Source organism: Oryctolagus cuniculus, chromosome 4 (genome assembly GCF_051225735.1).
Source record: "Oryctolagus cuniculus isolate XC-2025 breed Fujian yellow rabbit chromosome 4, ASM5122573v1, whole genome shotgun sequence".
NCBI lineage: Eukaryota > Metazoa > Chordata > Mammalia > Lagomorpha > Leporidae > Oryctolagus > Oryctolagus cuniculus.
The window spans coordinates 52139356-52159931 of NC_142870.1; the positions used below are offsets into that span (position 1 = coordinate 52139356).

General features: G+C 38.9%; 1 protein-coding gene across 5 annotated transcripts in view; it reads left to right on the forward strand.

The window, feature by feature from the left end:
• Positions 1–20576, forward strand: part of EPHA6 (EPH receptor A6) — a 1031027-nt gene that overhangs the window by 995838 nt on the left and 14613 nt on the right. For all 5 annotated transcript variants that reach the window (XM_051859384.3, XM_051859387.3, XM_051859383.3 and 2 more), the window contains one exon: positions 17433–17626. In XM_051859384.3, coding sequence (XP_051715344.3) covers positions 17433–17626 — 194 coding nt within the window. The remainder of the gene's footprint in view (positions 1–17432; positions 17627–20576) is intronic.

The following is a 20576-nucleotide window of genomic DNA, read 5'->3' on the forward strand; positions in this document are numbered from 1 at the left end:
GGTTATAAAGCTGTTGAATGGTGTAATCGAAGTTCAAGCCCCTGTTTACTTCCAAGTTATGCTTTCACCACTAGGCTATACTGTAGAAGTCTAATTTTCAAAGCAGCTTCACAAAAATCTACTTGATGAGATCAGAACATTTTCAATTGTGCATGCCGCTGTATTTTAAGGGAAGCATTGTCATTGTTTTCTATTAGCAAAAGAAATGGATTGACTCAAGGCTGTTTAGGTTGTTTAGAAATAGAAATCTTTTTATCTTATACTTTTTAACATATTTAATCAGATTCTAATGATTGATGTAGGTAGCCCATTACCAAAACACTCCATGGGCACAATTGCAGGTGCATGGCTCCTTGCTGTTTTCTAGTGTATGAAGGTTTTTGTTTTTTTCCTTTTCTTATAAGGTATTCCAGGGTAATGTTTTGTATTATTTTCATCCAGGTTCAAAATAATTGTTATTTACCACATAATGGGAGCACGTTTTAATGCCAGAGCCACATAAGCTCCAAGGATGACACCAAGGGCACTGCAGCTCTTCCCTCCAGCACTTACACCGTGTAATGTGCCTCACAGAAGAAAGTGGAAGCAAAACATGAACAGCAGGCAACATTAAATAACCAAATCCCCACAGAGCTAATATGTGGGGGAAAAACCAGCAGCACTAACATGAGAAGCAACTTAGCTCGAGCTAATGATCTGAATGCAAGACTGGAGTCTTGGGTTTTGTTTCATTTTGTTTTTTCTCCCCCTGACCTGATGCTGTTTAAAAGATTTTTTTTGTCATCTAGAAGCAGTTTGAAACCCAAATGTCTCCTGAGTGTGGCATCATTTAGGCATATGCTCCTAAGGTAGTTCAGTTTCCTAAACAAATAGCCACTCTCAGGGAGCATGTCATTTGAAGCTTACTAGAAAACAGTGCAGCCTCAGTGTTTTTGTTTTCGGGAGTTTTTATTTTTTTCTTCCTTTCTTTCCACAACCTTTTATGTAATAACGAGTTTTGCTTTAGGTTGCTTTCTAAAGCTTACCTGAGATGAGGAGGGCCGGGATGCAGTTTAGCTTTAAGGTTTTGTTTTTATGGGCAATGTGGTTGGTAACCACCTTTTGACCTCATCTGAATGGTCCCTTTTTTTTTCAGAATTTAAGAAGAATGAAGATAACCTTTTTCCTGTATTTCTCATTTGTCCTCATAATTCTCTAACCTTTCTTAGTTATGGGTTAGTGTTTTAGCCAAGAAGAATGGATATGTAGAATCCACTTACCTAGAAATGCAGTGTGATTTTATGACTCAGAGAGTCCAGTCATTTCCAATTTTTGTCTCTGATTAGATTTCCCAAACTCTACTTTATTATATAATGGTCCTTGTGTAATGATCTGTATAAGATACAGTAAATTGCTAAAAGCCCATTCCTATTATTTCAGCCTTCCGTATTACAGAGGGAATTTTTGCATTGATTTGAATATGTATTCTACCAAAGCAATTTTCAAAACGGCCTTCCTCCTCTCAGTTTTTCAGTAATTCTTACTATGGGTACACAGGCAATAGCAGCATTTTAATTAAATATATACTAATTACACTAGCATGATGTATGTCTACTACAGAGGCAAGAGTAATAAAGAATATTACAAGATGCAATCAATCACCAACATAAATAATTCAAAGAATAATGTCCCAAGTAAAGGAAACCAGTAACCAATGTGCTACTACCAAAGTGTAATTTTCAAAGGAATTTTTTAAATAAATGACCACAAAACTAGAAAATGTATGCATAACAGTAATGTTTCATAAAGAAAATTACTTAATTTTGCCTTCAAGTTCTATTTAGAATAAGTATATTAACTATCTTTAGCTTCTATGATTTTTATTCACTTCTGTTTTATTTGGAGCACTTACAAGGATAGCATCTTAAAATCCCCTTCTTTTGAACCATAAGCCATTTTCCCATAGCTTTTATATATTTGTAGTGAACCTGGAAATGTATTATTTGCCTAATATCTTTTTAAAGTAAAAATGATGTATCTTTGAAGAATTATTTGTTAGGTGGTTATTTTTCCCCCAGAGAATACTTAGAAAAATGGCCTTGAGTTTTAAGAAGACTAGTTTCTTAAAAAATAAAATGGTTTCATAGATTTGGAATGCAACTTTAGTTTCAAAAAAGTATAATTGTTGTAGGAAAGTGACATTGAAAGCAGTAATCATAGTGTTCAAATCTTCCACTTTTCACTTACAAAGTTATAAGTTTACAAGGTTCTGTCAGAATTTTTTTAAAAATATATTTATAGATTTTATTTGAAAAGCAGAGAGATGAAGAAAGAGGAAGAGAAAAAGAAGGGGAGAGATAGAGAGAGATATTTCATCCACTGGTTCACTCCTCAAATTCCTGCAAAAACTGAAGCTGAGTCAAGCAGAAGCCAGAAACCTGGAACTCCATCCAATTTTCCCATGAGGATGACAGGGGCCCAGGGGCTTGAGTCATCACCTGTTGCCTCCCAAGATACATTAGCAGCAAGCAGCAGCAGAATAGCCAGGACTTGAACTGACACTTCAACATGGGATGCGGGCATCCCCGAGAGCAGCTTAGCCTGCTGCACCACACGCCCACCCCCTACCCCCATCTAGACCTTTGTCTCCCACAGAGCTCCATCTGAGCACTTGGCGCTCTGTGGGAAACAGTAATTTCACAGAGGCCAAATCTTTTTTTAAAGATTTATTATTATTAATTTGAAATGTAGAGTTATATATAGACACACACACACACATACATACATACACACACACACACACACACACACACACAACAGAGAGAGAGAGAAAGAGAATCTTCTATCTTCTGGTTCACTCCCCAAATAGCCACAATGGCCAGCGCTGGTCCAAGCCAAAGCCGGGAGCCTGGAATTCCCTCTGGGCCTCCCATGTTGATGGCAGAGACCCAAGTACTTGGGCCATCATCCACTACTCTCCCTGGCACATTAGCAGGGAGCTGGATGTGAAGCTCTTATGGGACTCAAACTGGTGCTCATTTGGGATGCCAGCATTGCACATGCTGCATCACAACACCAGCCAAATCTTGTGGAATTTAAATTTGTGGAATTCACTCTGTGTATCTCTTTCAAATAAATAAATGAATCTTTTTTTAAGATTTTATTTATTTGAAAGCCAGAGTTACAGAGAGAGGTAGAGACAGAGAGAGAGGTCTTCCATCCACTGGTTCACTCCCCAGATGGCTGCAACAGCCGGAGCTGCACTGATACAAAGTCGGGAGCCAGGAGCTTCTTCTGGGTCTCCCACATGGGTGCAGGGGCCCAAGGACTTGGGCCATCTTCTTCTGCTTCCCCAGGCCATAGCAGAGGGCTGGATTGGAAGTGGAGCAGCCAGGTCTTGAACCAGCGCCCATATAGGATGCCCGCACTTTAGGCCAGGGCTTTAACCCACTGCGCCACAGCGTTGGCCCCTAAATAAATGAATCTTTAAGACATGCACGGAACTCGGATCTAGAGATGTTACTGAAATTCACACAGATTAAGTTTTCTGTTTCAGTGATTGTAGAAATGAAGCTTTTTGAGGTGAAAAGCATGATTGCAGGCAGAGTCCAGCCCTCATTTCTTTAAGAAGAGACAGACACTTGCTCAATGCCGGAGCTTGTCAGTGACAGCTTGGGACTTCTTTGCAGTTGAGACAACTCCCTCACAGATACTTCTCCAACGGCTTACAAGCTGAGCCATCATTACATAATAGCTGTTAGTTATCTCAGTGTCAAGAAGTATGACTTTCAACTGCTAGGGATGAAGTTTTTTCCAAACAATAAATCATGTCACTGACAACCTTTAACTTAGGAGAATCCTGTACTTCCTGTTGTTCCCCATTTCACCCACTCTCTCAGCAATCTGAAAGATAGAGACCTACTGAGGGACAGACCCTATTTATTGCATAAGGGCCCTTGACATTCTGTTCTGAGTTCTCACAGTAAGTGTTGGGTTTAAAGAAAGTTCTTATCTTAAAGTTGAAAAGGAAATTGTGGGCTAAATAACAAAGTAGCTTTTGAAAGAGTTTTCATTCTGTATCTTATTATCACCCTATCCTCATTTTCCATTCATGTTTTTCATGAATATACAGTTTCATTTGAGTCTCAATTCCTTTTAATTGTATTATAAATACTATATATTGGAAAACATGAAACAGGAAAGTGAATATGTTTGTGTTACTTATAACCATCACTCTCTCTTTCTCTCTCTCACCCCCTACATAGACTCAAAATTTATATTGCACATCAGCAAAATACATTACTAGTGTTTGCCATGTTATTATGACTCTAAATATCCTAATCTGTGGAAGCAATTTTTATCACAAAAAGTAAGTGCTTACTGGTACCCTCTGCTTCATCTGCTTCCTTCTATATGAAATTTTAGGTTTTGCACAAAGCTATGATAAATATTTACAAGCAGAATAATAATAATTTCACATTTCATTATTAGTATACATTTCAGTCACTGCTAAATTTTTGAAACAGCCTTTTTTGAAACAAAGTATGAATAACAATTTAATATGCATCTCTTTTGGAGATACTTAGCAGTCTTATAAAAATGTGATACCCTACACCACCCAGGCAGTCCATGTTCAAAGCTATTGTCCAGGAATATCTCAGCATCTTCATATTGACTGTCTAATCTTTGTTTGCCTTATTTAATAAAAGATGCACATTGCCTGCTTTGATTCAAAAACCATCAACACAATTGGAAAACTCATCAGATTTAGCAAGAGCAGAGCAGTCTGCTACGTCCCCTAGTTGAGCCTTATGTTGATTCTACACTGTTAAAAATTGCAGTATCGATGACAAGGAACCAGGATGGTCTATTTAAAATAACCACCCAAGTTTTCGATAATAATTTGACAGAATCTAATTCCTCCCACCTCTGCATAGAAATTCTCATCTCAGCTACTTTCATATTTTCTCACTTTATTTTAATTTTCTTCTTACATTTTTAAATAAGGGTATAGCCCTGTATAATGCTTCTCCCAAAGGATGACAGCCTACGAATATCATAAATCCAAACTGTTGCAAAATTCTCTCTAGTTAATTATCACCCCTTCATCTCCTAAAACAACAAACCTCAATTAGTCTCCTAGACAAAGCACCCCATATGCTACTCCCTGTCAGTCCTGAATTAAGGAATCACTAAGTACCTGTAAAGTAAAACTTTCCACAAAGGAAATGGTTATGAAGATGAATTTTAATGTAAATTTTCTCAAGCTATTCCTAAACAAGAGGATCCTTCAAAAAGTTGGTGAAAATGGAATTAAAAGTTAAGTTTATTTTTGGTGCAAGAACTTTTTTGAAATGCATGCATAGTTTTTTCATAAGATGTATTTTCCACAAATTTCCAAGACCCCCATACATGTTTCATAAATCCCATATCTGACAACTGGAGCTCCGTCCTTTGCTTGACAAGGCCTCGTGCTAGATGCATAGAACACGTGGCAAGAAGGAACCCTCTTGCAGAGATCAGCTCCCCAGCTGAAAGACTGTGCTTGGAACCAACATAGAAAAGGGCAAAAGGGGGCACAGCCAGAGGTGAGGACACAGAATTGCCTATGTCAGCATCCCTTCCCAGTAGGATTGCTTTCCTTGTACTGTGATGGGTGAAGGGTAAACAAGACCAAGATACCCGTGATCACAGTGATCAAAATTTAAAATAAGTCACTTAGAGAGAGGATGACAAATGCAGCAGATGAAAATACGTGAAGGTGGCATGTGATTAGGTTAAGTTTGAATATGAGGAAAGGCAGAGACTCAATTGTTTTCCTGACCATTGATTTGAGTCACTGGAAGAATGTTGGTACCCTTTGCAGAGGTCAGAAATCACAAAGGAGTAGGAGGTTTAACTTTTAACAAAGTAAATCCAAGGCATCTTTATGAAATGATAAGTTCTATAGGTTATGAATATAGAAATCTGCATGGGGGGTGGCACTGTGGCGTAGCAGGTAAAGCCACTGCCTGCAGTGCATCCCATATGGGCACTGGTTCGAAACCCAGCTGCTCCACTTCCCATCCAGCTGTTTGCTATGGCCTAGGAAAGCAGTAGAAGATGGCCCAGTAGAAGTCCTTAGGCCCCTGCACCTGTGTGGAAGACCCAGAAGTCGCTCCTGGCTCCTGACTTCAGATCAGCGCAGCTCCGACCACTGCAGCCAACTGGGGAGTGAACCAGCAGATAGACAATCTCTTTCTGCTTCTCCTTCTCTCTCTCTGTAACTCTGACTTTCAAATAAATAAATAAATCTTTTTTTTAAAAAAAAGAAACCTGCATAGAAAACTGAACTAAAACTGCAGATCTGGCTGTCATAACGAGATAGGTGATGGTGAGTGCATGGGGTATGCCAGAGTACAAAAGCAGGCTCAGGAACTAAGTATGAGGGAATTAGTTGAGTGTGGCTCAAGACTCAGTATCAACTTTCTCTATCACTGCTGTGATTCAGAGGCTACCATCATGACAACATAGTCTGTTCTTCAGGGAATTATTTGCTATATGATTTTTAAGGAAAGATTTATTTACTTGAAAGGCAAAGTGACAGAAAGGGAAAAGACAGAGTGAGATATTTTAGCTACTGGCTCACTCCCTAAATGCCCACAATACCTGGTGCTGGGCCAGGCCAAAGCCAGGAGTCAGGAACTCCATCTGGGCCTCTCATGTGAGTGGTAGCAAACCAAGTACTTGGATATCATTCACTGCCTTCCATTGCATTAGGAGAAAGCTGGATTGGAAGTAGAGTGGCAGGAACTTGAACCAGCACTGCAGTGTGGGATGCAGGCATTCCAAGCAGCAATATAACCAACTGTGCTCCCGTGCCTGCCCTTTGTTATGTGATTTTGACCAAATCATTCATCAGTTTGAGCTTTAGTTTTCTTACCTATAAAATATGCATACCTATACCCACATAATGAGATATTTTAAGACCTAAATAAGGTAGGCTGTGCTAAAATACCTAACTCAGAAATCAGCATATAATAAGCTGTCAATGGTGAATGTAATACGAATCTGAAAGCAGGAAGGTCATAGAAAATTGGACTTGTCACCACCCTGGCACCCAAATTAGTTCTTCTGCATCATCTGTTATTACCAGGTGACCAACCTAAAAACCTAAAAGTTGTTCTTGTCTCCTCCCTTTACTGCCACATCTGATCTCACTGCAGACATGTGTTTTTGTCAAATCAGTTCACTTTTTGTTTACCACAACCATTGCCTCCACTGAGACCATCGTGATCTATGAACTGGATCAGAACAAACCTCCTTCTTGGTGTTTTTGTCCATCCAGTGAGCTCTCCACACTGCCACTAGAATGATCGTTCCTAAAAGGCAAATCTAATGTACTGTGCTGGGTAAAATCCTTTCTCCCTTTGCATGAAGTCTAAAATCATAGTGTGTAAAATCATTTATAATCTCAAAAAAAAAACTTTGTTAGTCAACCCTCCAAACTTCAGGTCTCTGAAGACATTATTTTAGCCACAGAAATCTACTTTCTTCCAAGTAACATCTCTTCAATTCATCCACTTGACCCTGCGACCTTCCACATGCTCTTTAAGCTTCAGTTCACTTCCTCTAGGAAGCTTTCCTGAGGCTGCGGTAGCTCCTCCCACATGCTCCCTAGGCACCCTGTTCTGAGTGATACTCACCATACTCATAATCCTTGACCTCCCTCACTAGATTTCACAAACACATTGCCTAGAGATGAAGATGTGTCATACTCATTATGTTATTGCCTGTACATGAAATGGCCAATAGTATACTTTGTGATTAATATAGTTTAGATAAATACATTAAAATCTATTAAATATATATATCCTTTAAGCAATTTTATGGATTATACTGCTTAAATTGCTTCTTGGACTACCTTTTAAGCCTTTCAAAACAAAGAAATATACCTTTTAAATTAAAGAGAAATAGGGATAATAACTGCCACATTGTGTAATTTTAAGCAGTAAATAAAGGAAAATATGTGAATCAGCTAACACATGGTAAATACTCAGTAAATGCAAGTATTTTTTTTTCTCAGAATAAGAGAGGTCTTCAAAACATTTATGGAAAACACATTCGTTATCTTATAACTGCATTTTTCATGAACTTTTTGAAGTACCTTCATATAATCTCACTTGTGACCTATTTTATTTCATGCATCCATAATTAGATGATGGTGACAAGTTGACTATTCAGCGCTCCTAAATTGAAATTTCGAAGTTGTTCTTTAATGGAATTCTATCATGATTTTTTCTAGTTGCTTCTCTAAGCTATCCACAGTAATTTTGATGTATGAGTGTAGTATAAGCATTTTTACACAATCCTGTTTTACTAATATGTATAACAAAATGTCATAGCATTCAAGACTTGTTGGAAACAAGAGTAGTCAGAAAACAGGGGCCAGAGTTGAGATGCAGCAAGTTAAGCTGCCACGTGCGACACTGACATCCCACTTCCAAGTACCTGTTCCTGTACTGCTGCCCTGCTTCTGATCCAGCTTTCAACTAATGCAAGTGGGAAGGCAGCAGAAGGCCTAAGTAATTCGGTGCCTGCCAAGGCAGCAAAAGAAGATTAGATTCCCACCACCCATGTGGGAGACCAGGATGGAGTTCCTGGCTCCTGGCTCTGGCCTAGCACAGATATGGCTGTTGCATATCTCTGTCTGGCTCTTTCTCTCTCTCCCTTCTGTCACTTAGACTTTTGAAAAAATAAATAATTTTTTAAGCTTTTATTTATTTATTTGAGAGGTAGAGTTACAGACAGTGAGAGGGAGAGACAGAGAGAAAGGTCTTCCTTCCGTTGGTTCACTCCCCAAATGGCCTCAACCTGAAGCCAGGTGCTTCTTCCTGGTCTCCTATGTGCCTGAAGGGGCCCAAGGACTTGGGCCATCTTCCACTGCTTTCCCAGGCCACAGCAGAGAGCTGGACTGGAAGAGGAGCAGCCGGGACTCGAACCGGAGCCCATAAGGGATGCCAGTGCCACAGGCAGATGATTGACCTACGGTGCTGGCCGCAATAAGTTGTTTAATAAAAGGTATCAGAAAACAGATGAGAAGGAGTGGGAAGTTGGCCTAGCAGTAACGATGCTGCTTGGGACTCTGGCTTCCCATATCAGGGTGCTTAGGTTTCAGTCCCAGCCCTGTCCCATATTCCAGCTTCTTGCTAAGCCACATCCTGAGAGGCGGCAGTGATTGCTCAAGTAGCTGGGTCCTTGACACCCACATGAGAGACCTGGATTGAGTTCCTGGGTTCCAGCTTCATCTTGACCCAGCCCTGGCTGTTGTGGGCATTTGAAGAGTGAGCCAGCAAATGAAAGATCTCTGTTTTGCCTGTCTGTCTCTCTTTATCTCCCTCAGTAACAAATCAGCTTGAAAAACATGAGAGCAAAATCATGTGGAATAATGGAATACAAAATGAATAGAAAAAGCTGATATTCTGGGCCGGCGCAGCGTCTCACTAGGTTAATCCTCTGCCTGGGGCACTAGCACCCCGGATTCTAGTCCTAGTTGGGGCGCCAGATTCTGTCCCGGTTGCTCCACTTCCAGTCCAGCTCTCTGCTGTGGCCCGGGAAGGCAGTGGAGATGGCCCAAGTGCTTGGGCTCTGCACCCGCATGGGAGACCAGGAGGAAGCACCTGGCTCCTGGCTTCAGATTGGCACAGCACTAGCCACACCGGCCATAGCAGCAGCCATTTGGGAGGTGAACCAACAGAAGGAAGACCTTTCTCTCTGTCTTTCTCTCTCTCTCACTGTCTAACTGCCTGTCAAAAAAAAAGAAAAAAGAAAAAACTAATATTCTGACAAGTTAAAATGTGCTGTTCAAAGAGACACTGGTAGGATTGTGAGAAATTCTCTATTACTAAAAAAGCTAAAACTTTGCAAACAGGATCCTAAAGACATATTAATGCTCAATTTTTTTTAACAGGCAGAGTTAGACAGTGAGAGAGACAGAGAGAAAGGTCTTCCTTCCGTTGGTTCACCCCCCAAATGGCTGCTACAGCCAAAACTACACCGATCCGAAGCCAGGAGACACCAGCCCAACAGCCTAGATCTTCCATTTTTTGTTTTTTACAAACTGTATCTAACATAAATTCAGATATTTTATACTTATGTTAAATAGTGTCTATTGTGAAAAACTGAAGTGAGAGTCACTGTTTTGTTTTTAAGTAGAGAAAATGGGGCTGGTGCTGTGGCACATCAGGTTAAGCTGCTGCCTGGCCAGCATCCAACATGGGTGCTGGTTCAGGTCCTTCCTGCTCCACTTCCAATCCAGCTGCCTGCTAATGCACCTGGGGAAGCAGCAGAGGAGGTCGCAAATGCTTTGACACCCGTACCCACATAAGAGCCTTGGAAGAAACTCCAGGCTCCTGGCTTCAGCCTGGCTCAGCCCTGGCCGTTGAGGAGTCAACCAGTGGATGGAAGATCTCTCTCTGTTTCAGCCTCTGCTTCTGCCTCTCTGTAACTCTGCCTTTCAAATAAATCTTTTTTTAAAAAAAACACAGAAAATGTATAGATTGTGCTGCAGTAGAGTTCTTTCTGTGTTGTTGATATTAATGATTGCATTTTTATATTTCTGTTGTTAGAATGGGGTGTGGGTGAGACTGAAATATGCCTATCTTCTTATCAGTTTTTCTCCCAAAGAAATGTTTATTTAAGGAATACAAAGATAAATACAACATTAGGAACATAGTGATTTCTCCCATGGTACATGCACTCCCACCCATACTCCCACCTCTCTTCCTCCTCCCTCTCCTAGTCCAAGCCTTATTTTTTACTAAGATCTATTTTAGTTAAATTTATAGAGAGAAGATTACCTCTATACTAAGTAAATAGTTCAAAAATTTAAAAAAAAAAACTGTTCCTCAGAAGTCAAGAAGTCATTGCTTCTCAAATGTCCATTTCATTTCTACAGATTTCCTTTTAGGTGCTCTATTAATTATCACAGGTCAGGGAAAACATGGTATTTGTTCCTTTGTGACTGGCTTATTTCACTAAGTATGATGTTTTCCAGTTTCATATATTTTGTTGCAAATGACCAGATTTCATATTTGTTTGTTTTACCATTGTACAGTATTTCATGATGCACATATCCCATAATTTCTTTATCCAGTCTTCAGTTGATGGGCATCTGAGTTGATTCCATGTCTTAGCTATTACTGATTGATCTGCATTAAACGTGGGGTACATTTAACTCTTTCATATGCTGATTTCTTTTCCCTTGTGTAAATCCCAGGAGTGGGATGGCTTGGTCATATGTTAGGTTTATATTCAGGTTTCTGAGGAATCTCCATACTGTCTTCCATAGTGACTTTATCAGTTTACATTCCCACCAACAGTAAATTGGGCACCTTTTCCCCCACATCCTCGCCAGCATTTGTTTTTTGTTGATTTCTGTATGAAAGCCATTCTAGTGGGGGTGAGGTGAAACCTTATTGTGGTTTTGATTTGCATTTCCCTGATGGCTAGTGATCCTAAACATTTTTCATGGCTTTTGGATTTCCTCTTTTGAAAAATGTCTGTTTAAGTCCTTTGCCAATTTCTTAACTGGGTTGTTTGTTTTGTTCTTGTTGAGTTTCTTGATCCTTTAAATATTCTGGTTATTAATCCTTTATCAATTATATTGTTTGCAAATAATTTCTTCCATTGTGTCAGTTGCTGCTTCACTTTTCCGAGTGTTTCTTTTGCAGTGCAGAAGCTTCTCAAACTTGATATAATCTCATTTGTTAATTTTGGCGTTGATTGTCTGTGCCTCTGGGGTCTTTTCCAAGAAGTCTTTGCCCATACCAATATCTTGCAGGGTTTCCCCAATGTCTGTAATAATTTGATGGTATCAGGTTGTAGATTTAGGTCTTTAATCCATTTTGAGTGGATTTTTGTGTAACATTAGGGCCTTGCTTAATACTTCTGCATGTGGAGATCTGGATTTTCCCAGCACCATTGTTGAAGAGATTGTCCTTGCTCAAATATAAGTTGGTTATAGATGCATGGATTGATTTCTGGCATTTCTATTCTGTTCCATTGGTCTATCCATCTGTTTTTGTACCTGTACGAGGATGTTTTGATTAAAACTGCCCTGTGGTATGTCTTGAAATCTAGTGTTGTAATGCCTCCAGCTTTGCTTTTGTTGTATACGATTTCTTTAGCTATTCAGTGTCTCCTGTGTTTCCATATGAATTTCAGCATCATTTTTTCCATATCTGAGAAGAATGTCCTTAGCATTTTTATTGGTATTACAGTGAATCTGTAAATTTCTTTTGGTAGTATGGACATTTTGATAATATTGATTCATCCAATCCATGAATATGGAAGATTTTTCCATTCTTTTGTATCTTCTTCTATTTCTTTAATGTTTTGTAATTCTCATTGTATAGATCTTTGACATCCTTGGTTAAATTTACTCCAAGGTATTTAATTTTTGGTAGCTATTGTGAATGGGATAGATCTTAGAAGTTCTTTCTCAGCTGTGGCTTTGTCTGTGTATTCAAAGGGCGTTGATTTTTTGTGTGTTGATTTTATATTCTGCTACTTTACCAAATTCTTCTTAAGTTACAATAGACTCTTATTAGAGTCTTTTGGATCCCCTATATATAGAATCATGTTATCTGCAAATAGGGGTAGTTTGACTTCCACCTTCCCAATTTGTATCCCTTTGATTTCTTTTTCTTGCCTAATGGCTCTGGCTAAAACTTCCATGACTATATTGAATAGCAATGATGAGAGTAGGCATCCTTACCTGGTCTGGATCTCAATGGGAATGCTTCCAACTCTTCCCCATTCAATAGGATGCTGGCTGTGGGTTTGTCATAAATTACCCTGATCGTGTTGAGGAATGTTCCTTCTATAACAAATTTACTTAGAGTTTCATCCTGAAATGCTGTTGTATTTTACCAAATGCTTTCTCTGCATCTATTGAGATAATCATATGGTTTTTGTTCTTCTATTTGTGATGTGATATATCACATTGATTGATTTGAGAATGTTGAACCATCCCTGCATACCAGGGATAAATCCCACTTGGTCCTTGGGAATGATCTTTCTGATGTGTTGTTGGATTCTATAGGCTAGTATTTTTTGAGGATTTTTACGCCTGTGTTCATCAGGGAAGTTGTTCTGTAGTTCTCTTTTCTGTTTTATCTTTTTCAGGTTTAGAAATTAATGTGATGCTGGCTTCATAGAAAGAATTTGGGAGGAATCCCTCCCTTTGAGTTTTTTTTTAATAATTTGAGAGGAATTGGAGTTAGTTCTTCTTTAAGTCTCTCCTAGAATTCAGCAGTAAAGCCATCTGGTCCTGGGCTTTTATTTGTTGGGAGGGCCTTTGTTTACTGGTTCAATTTATGTTTTGGTTATGAGTCTGTTTATGTTTTCTGTGTTTTCATGGCTTAATTTAGGTAGGTTGCATGTGTCCAGGAATCTATCCATTTTTTTTTCTAGGTTTCCCAGTTTGTTGGCATACAGCTCTTTGTAGTAAGTTCTGATTATTCTTTTTATTTCTGTGGTGTCTGTTGTTACATTTCCTTTTTCATCTCTAATTTTATTAATTTGGCTCTTCATCCTCCTTTCTTTGGTTAGTTGGGCCAATGGTGTGTCAATTTAATTTTTTCAAAAAACTAGCTTTTGTGTTTTTTCTTTTTGTATCTTTTGTATTTTTTTCTTTCAATTTTGTTTATGTCTTCTCTAATTTTAATTTTTTCTTTTCTCCTATTAGTTTTGGGTTTGTTTGATGGTGTTTTTCCAGGTCCTTGAAATTCATCGATAGCTCATTTATCTGGTGACTTTCCAATTTCTTGAAGTAGGCACAAATTTCTATAAACATTCCTCTTACCACTGCATTTGCTGTATCCCATAAGTCTTGATATGATCTTTTATCATCTTCATTTGTTTCCAGGATTTTTTTTTATTTCTTCAGTGACCCACTGTTCATTCAGGAGTATTTTATTCAGTCTCTATGTGTTTGCATATATTCTAGAGATTCCTAAGTTGTTGATTTTCCAACTTTATTCCATTGTGGTCAGAGAAGATGCATGGTATGATTTCAAGTTCTTTGAGTTTTTGAGACTTGCTTTATAGCCTAGCATGTGGTCAGTCCTAGAGAAAGATTCATACACTGGTTAGAAGAATATGTATAATGTGGCTGTAGAATGGAAAGTTCTGTAGATATCTATTAGGTCTATTTTGTCTATAGTGTCAATTAACCCTGTTGTTTCCTAGATGATTTTCTGTCTGGTTGATCTGTCATCCATTACTGAAAGTTGGGTACTGAAGTACCCCATTACTATTGTAGTTGAGTCTATGTCTCCCTTTAGATCCATAAACATTTCTTTTAAATAGCCAGGTTCTCTGTAATTAGGTGCATATACATTTATAATAGTCACATCTTTATGTTGAATTGATCCCTGAACCATTACATAGTGCCCTTCTTTGTCTCTTTTGAAAGTTTTTACATTAAAGTCTATTTTGTCTGATATTATCATGGCTACACCAGCTCTTTTTTGGTTTCTATAGCATGGAATATGTTTTTTCAGCCTTTCACTTTCAGACTGTGTGCATCTTTGTTGGTAAGATGTGTTTATTGTAAGCAGCAAATAGATGGATTTTGTTTTTAATCCATTCAGCCAGTCTGTGTCTTTTAACTGGAGAGGTTTTTTTTATTTATTTATTTTTTATTTTATTTTATTTTTTTGACAGGCAGAGTGGACTGGAGAGTTGAGGCTATTTACATTCAAGGTGACTATTGATAAGTAACGACTTGGCCCTGCCATTTTCCCATTAATGTTCCTGTTGTTTACTTTGGATTTCCATTGTAATTTTACTGGGAGATTTTCTGCCTTCACCTTCTTTCATAGTGATGATCATGTTTCTGTGTTTCTGTGTTTCTTTACACATCTTTTGTAAGGCTGGACGGGTAGTGACAAATTCTTTCAATTTATGTTTGCTATGGAAGGTTTTTATTTCATCTTCATTCATGTATATGAGATTTGCAGAGTGCAGTATTATGGTTGACAGTTTTTTTCTCTGCAAACTTGGAATATATCTTGCCATTCTGTCCTAGCCTGTAGGGTTTCTGATGAGAAGTCAGCTGTGAGTCTAATTGGAGATCGTCTGAAAATAATCTAGTGTTTCCCTCCCACACATTTTAGAATCTTTTCTTCATGTGGAAAGTTTGACTACAATGTGTCGTGGTGAAAATCTTTTCTGGTGATGTCTATTAGGAGTTCTGTGCTTTCTGTACTTGAATGCCCGTTTCTTTCTCCTAGTAAGAGAAGTTTTCTGTAATTATTTCACTAAAAAGGCCTTCTAATCCGTTCTTTCTTTCCATGACTTCAGGAACTCCTAAGACCCGTTGTTGTGTTGTTTGATAGTATCTTGTAGATCTCCAACAGTATTTTTTTTTTTAATTTTCTAATTTCTTCTTGTTGTTTTTGGTCTGACTGTAAAATTTCCTGCAATTTGTCTTGTAAGTCAGATATTCGTACTTCTGCTTCACTGATTCTGTTGTTAAGGCTTTCCACTTCATTTTTTTATCTGTTCTATTGAATTCTTCATTTCTAAGATTTCATTTGATTTCTCTTTTTTTAATTTTTTTAATTTTTTTTTGACAGGCAGAGTTAGACAGTGAGAGAGAGAGAGACAGAGAGGAAGGTCTTCCTTCTGTTGGTTCACCCCCCCACAAGTGGCCGCTACAGCTGGCATGTTGCGGCCAGCACGCTGCACCAATCTGAAGCCAGGAGCCAGGTGCTTCCTCCTGGTCTCCCATGCCGGTGCAGAGCCCAAGTACCTGGGCCATCCTCCACTGCACTCCTGAACCACAGCAGTGAGCTGGACTGGAAGAGGAGCAACTGGGACAGAATCCGGCGCCCCAACCAGGACTAGAACCCGGGGTGCCAGTGCCACAGGCGGAGGATTAGCCTAGTGAGCTGTGGTGCCAGCCTGATTCTCTTTAAGATCTAAATTTTGTGGGAGAAATTTTCTTTCATGTCATGTACGGATTCCATTAGTTCGTGGACTTGCTTCTGATTACTTCTAAGTAATCCTATGATCCATTTTTTGAATTCCATTTCTGGCATTTCTTGAATCTCTTCATTTTCACATTCTAGTATTGAAGTGTTGTGTTCTTTTGTGGGTGTCTTGTTGTCTTCCTTATTCTTGTTTCTTGAATTGGTGCATTTATTATTTGAATTTGTGGAGATAGTCATTGTTTTCTTTATTTTTCTGTGTTGGCTTTTATCTTTGGGCTATGTCTGTGTGGATTAATGGGGTGTCCACTTTTTCAATGAATACCTAGAGGCATGTGCTGGGTGTGGCCAAGGAGCTCTGTTCAGTCCTATCTCTCTCTCTATATATATGTACATATGTATATACATACACACACACATATATATATGTTCTAGCTAAAATTTCACAAAAATAAAAGCTACAGAAATTCAGGATCAATTTATGGCATTTTTAGGAAATTTCCATAAGAGTCATATATTAAACAGATGAGTGCCCTGCCTGATCTTGTGTGTTATCTCCTAATTACTATGAAAAATACTCACTGTCATCTTGTTGTTACTCCTAACTTCAATTTCTTATAAAGATTTCTTTACCTAGAGCTACACTGTCCCAGAGAGTAGACATTTGCCCCAACCAGCTATTTAAATTTAAACTTTAATGAATTAAAACTAACTAAAACAAAAAATTCAGTTCCTGAGTCCTCCCAGCCACACTTCAAGTACTCAGTAGCCACATATGATTAGTTGCTACTGTATCATAAGAGAAAATTTTCAGTCATCACAGAAAGTTCTGTTGGATACTGAGGTTGAATGCTGTTGTTCTATGTCATTAAGGTTCCCATTGAAAGCATTTCAAGAAAAGTGACTTTGGAAGTTATAGGAAGATAGCTTCTTAATCAGTTCAATGTCAGATTAAGGAAAAGCTAGAAGTAAGTGAAGAGGAACTAAATATGCAATGAAGAAGAGGGGATGGCAGTTAGAAAAAGAATCTACCTTGACATTACTATGAAAGGATAAAAAATGATTCAGGAAATCAAGCTTCAGCAGAATTTTACTTCAATTTTACTTACAGGCATTCATCACATGTAGTTTGCACCAAATGCATCAATCTTATGCTGACTTTCTGATGTTCTAATTGTGTTTGAGGTGTTCTAGCTAAATCACATGAAAACTGTTTCTCGAGATTCGGATGACACTCGCCAATAGCACCTGTTAAAAATGTTCTTTCCCCACAGGCATCCGAAGCTGCTGTGGAGCTACTTAGAATTCTGTCCAGAGCTTTTCTATTTATCCTACCTTGACCCTGTGTATTCACAGGCAGTTTTCGTGCTCACAGATATTTTGGTTTCTACTGCTTGGATAAGAAGAAATGATTACTTTGCATTTGTATTATTGTCTCTAAAAGTAAGAGAATGATTTGTGTATGCTTGCCTTCAGGTCATTCTGTCCATTGAAGAAGGTTACAGACTTCCAGCTCCCATGGGCTGTCCAGCTTCTCTACACCAACTGATGCTCCACTGCTGGCAGAAGGAGAGAAACCACAGACCAAAATTTACTGACATTGTCAGCTTCCTTGACAAACTGATCCGCAATCCCAGTGCCCTTCACACCCTGGTGGAGGACATCCTTGTGTAAGATGCATAATGTTGATTTTTTTTCTCTTGACAATCATAATTTCTTTCAGGCTATAGACAAGAATAACAGGTAGAGAGGTGAAGTTTGCCTTGGTAACTGTCTACTTGTCAACCTTGTACAAAGCCTGTTTTATTTATCAGTGGCAAAGACAAATTATCAGCATTTAAAAAATGGACTTTTCTTTCAAAAGGAAATAGTTTCTTCTATTTTCTCTACATTTAAACTTTTTGAATTACCTTGTTTATATTTTTTCCTGTGTGTGTTTTTTATATATCTTTGCTCTATTTACTGGTCCTTCCTGACTTTTTTAAGCAGTGTGTGTGTGTGTGTGTGTACATAGCCTCTTTAATTTTCTTGTACATTCCATGTTTTGTATACCTATTAGAAATGGCAAGCAAGAGAGTGGCAATTTATGAATCAGCCAGCAGCAAGGATGCTTCCTGCTGATATGATCACATCTAGCTGTTGTTACTTCTATTCCTAAAGCCAGAAAAGGACAGATGACAAGACAAGAAAATGAAAGCACTCATCATATACCATTACAAAAGTCAGTAGAGTTGAGAAGATATGCTCACCTCTCTTGGAAAAGCAATTATAAAAGTCAAATAAAATCAAAATATTACATTTAAGATATCATTAAGTTAAAAAATATATTTATTTAGACCAAATAGGACTTAGAAATACCAAAGCATTTCCAAAATTTGCTTTCCTGACTCGGGGGATGCCCAGAAATATATACAGACCTTCAACTAGAAGAAGTCACAGGTTCAAGTCAGTGCAGGATTTTAGTGACAGTAAGGCTGAAGCCCTTCAAGGACTATTTGAAACAGGCCCCCGTTCACAGCAGAGCATAGAAGAGTTCACCTCTAAATCACTAATTGGCAGCCTCAGTAAAGTGAAGCCAAGCATGAAATAGCTAGAGATTAAACTATTACTCCAGCCCATCTTCCCTAAAGCAGTCCAATGCAAGAAGCAGTAAGGGGTGGGGGAGGAGTGGAGACACTTTGGGTTTTGTCATAAAAGCATTGGACAGCCATTGAAGGGTTTTAAGCAAGAGAATGACATGATCACATTTGCATTTCTGAACGACCACTCTAAGGATGATTCAGACTTCAAGTGCAAAACAGGAAACAAGTCTGGAGACAAAGTTATATGTTTCCATCAATCCAAACCATGGAATGGGAATAAGTTTTCGACCAGGATATAAAATACTGTGTTATTAGGCAAAGGAAACCACAGGGCACAGAGTCTTGCTCACTGTATGAATATTGAAGGAAGGAGGGAAAATGAATCAAGGCTATTTATCAAACCTCTTCTTTTTCTTCTTCTTTTTTTTTTTTTTTTTTTTTTGACAAGTTGGCCAGTGATATTGCCACTGAGAGGGACAAGATTTTAGAATAGAAAGGAAAGCATTTTGAGCATACTGGGTCAGAGAGTTTGTGGGACATGTAGGTGGGGATGTTCCGTAAGTAAGTTGAACCTCAGGTGAGAAACATGGAGTGGAGTACAGATTGGAAGATCAGCAGCACGTAGGTTTTTGCTGAAGCTTTAGATGTAGTTAAGATAACCTACAGGGAATAGAAGGTATGTAAATTAACAAAGGAAAGCAATATAACATTCGCTAACCCCAAAATTTAAGACACACACTGAAAAAGGGGACACAAAGGAGACTGGGAAAGAGCCTGAGCGGTAATGAAGGAAACTGAGAAGGAACCATTTCCTAAAAGCTAAAAGAAAAGGGAGTTTCAAGGAGCCTAATGTCCAAGGCTTCACAAAGCTTCAGTAAAATAGAAAGTGAAGTCTCCCTGTTGGGTTGAGCAATGAGGTGTCAGCTGCTCATGGGCAGCTTTTGAGGAGAGTTTTCAATGAAGTTGCACAAGACAGCAGAGGAAGAGTGTATATACCGTCAGAGCGGAGAGCAACGTGTACCACTAATTTTGTTTTCCAGAAACCTGTCTCTGACGGAAAAAAAGGAGATAGAGGAAATTTTTCTTGGTTTTTGTTTTTATGTGTTTTGTTAAAGAGTTATAGGCATGCTTTAAAATTGAGGTGACAGTAGCTAGAAGAAGGAGACCATGAAGCGAGGTCTTCATTAATGGAAAAGGACTTTGACATGGGTAAACTGAGAGAATTTAATCTGGGCCTGTCATGATGCAAGGGGCTGACACTTCACTGCCAGTGCTGTCAACAAGGCTGTCTAACTGCCCTTTGGCTGTAGAAGCAGGCAGGTGAGTCTTCTTTTTGAAAAACAGATAATTTTCTTCTCTGCTTTTTCAAGATTATGAATAATCATTATATTTTAAAGTATCCTTGTAGAATCTAAGGTGAAGAAAAGCCAAAAATTAAAAAGGATGCAGAGGTCAAGTGAGCATGGAGGGTCCTGTGCACAGGCCAGAATGGTGTGACTTAGTGGGGTGGGCGGTAATCCACCAGCTGGCCAGGGAGTGGCCATCTCTGTGACTGCACTGCCACACACAGACCAGGAGCTGGGTGCTTTATATAAAGCTGGCAGCTTGATTCGATTCTAAAGTCTAATCTCTGGGAGACCAAATGGAAGTTTCTGTGACTGATTTGCTATCCTTGCTTCTGACAAGGATGTATGTGCTACTGCTGTTGTTCATAATGTACTTTTGTTTGAGAAGGGGAGAAAAAAAGTGAAGTCCTCAGGGTAATCCATGCCTGATCCTTTGCTGTGTGTTTATTTCCAAAGAAGCCCCCCCCCCTTTTATCCCCAGTACCACCCACTCACCCCGCACCTGGTCCCAGAGAATGGAGACTGTTGAGGGAGAGGCAATGCAGTAGATAAAAGGATCACTGAGGAACACCTGGTGTGCTTTGTTTGTAAAACTGTGACAGCTGTCCCTCCATCAAGGAAGTCCCGAAGCCCAGTTGTGTGCCCCAGAGTGAGGTTGTATTAGGCAACAGTTTCAATCTTTCCTCCCCTGT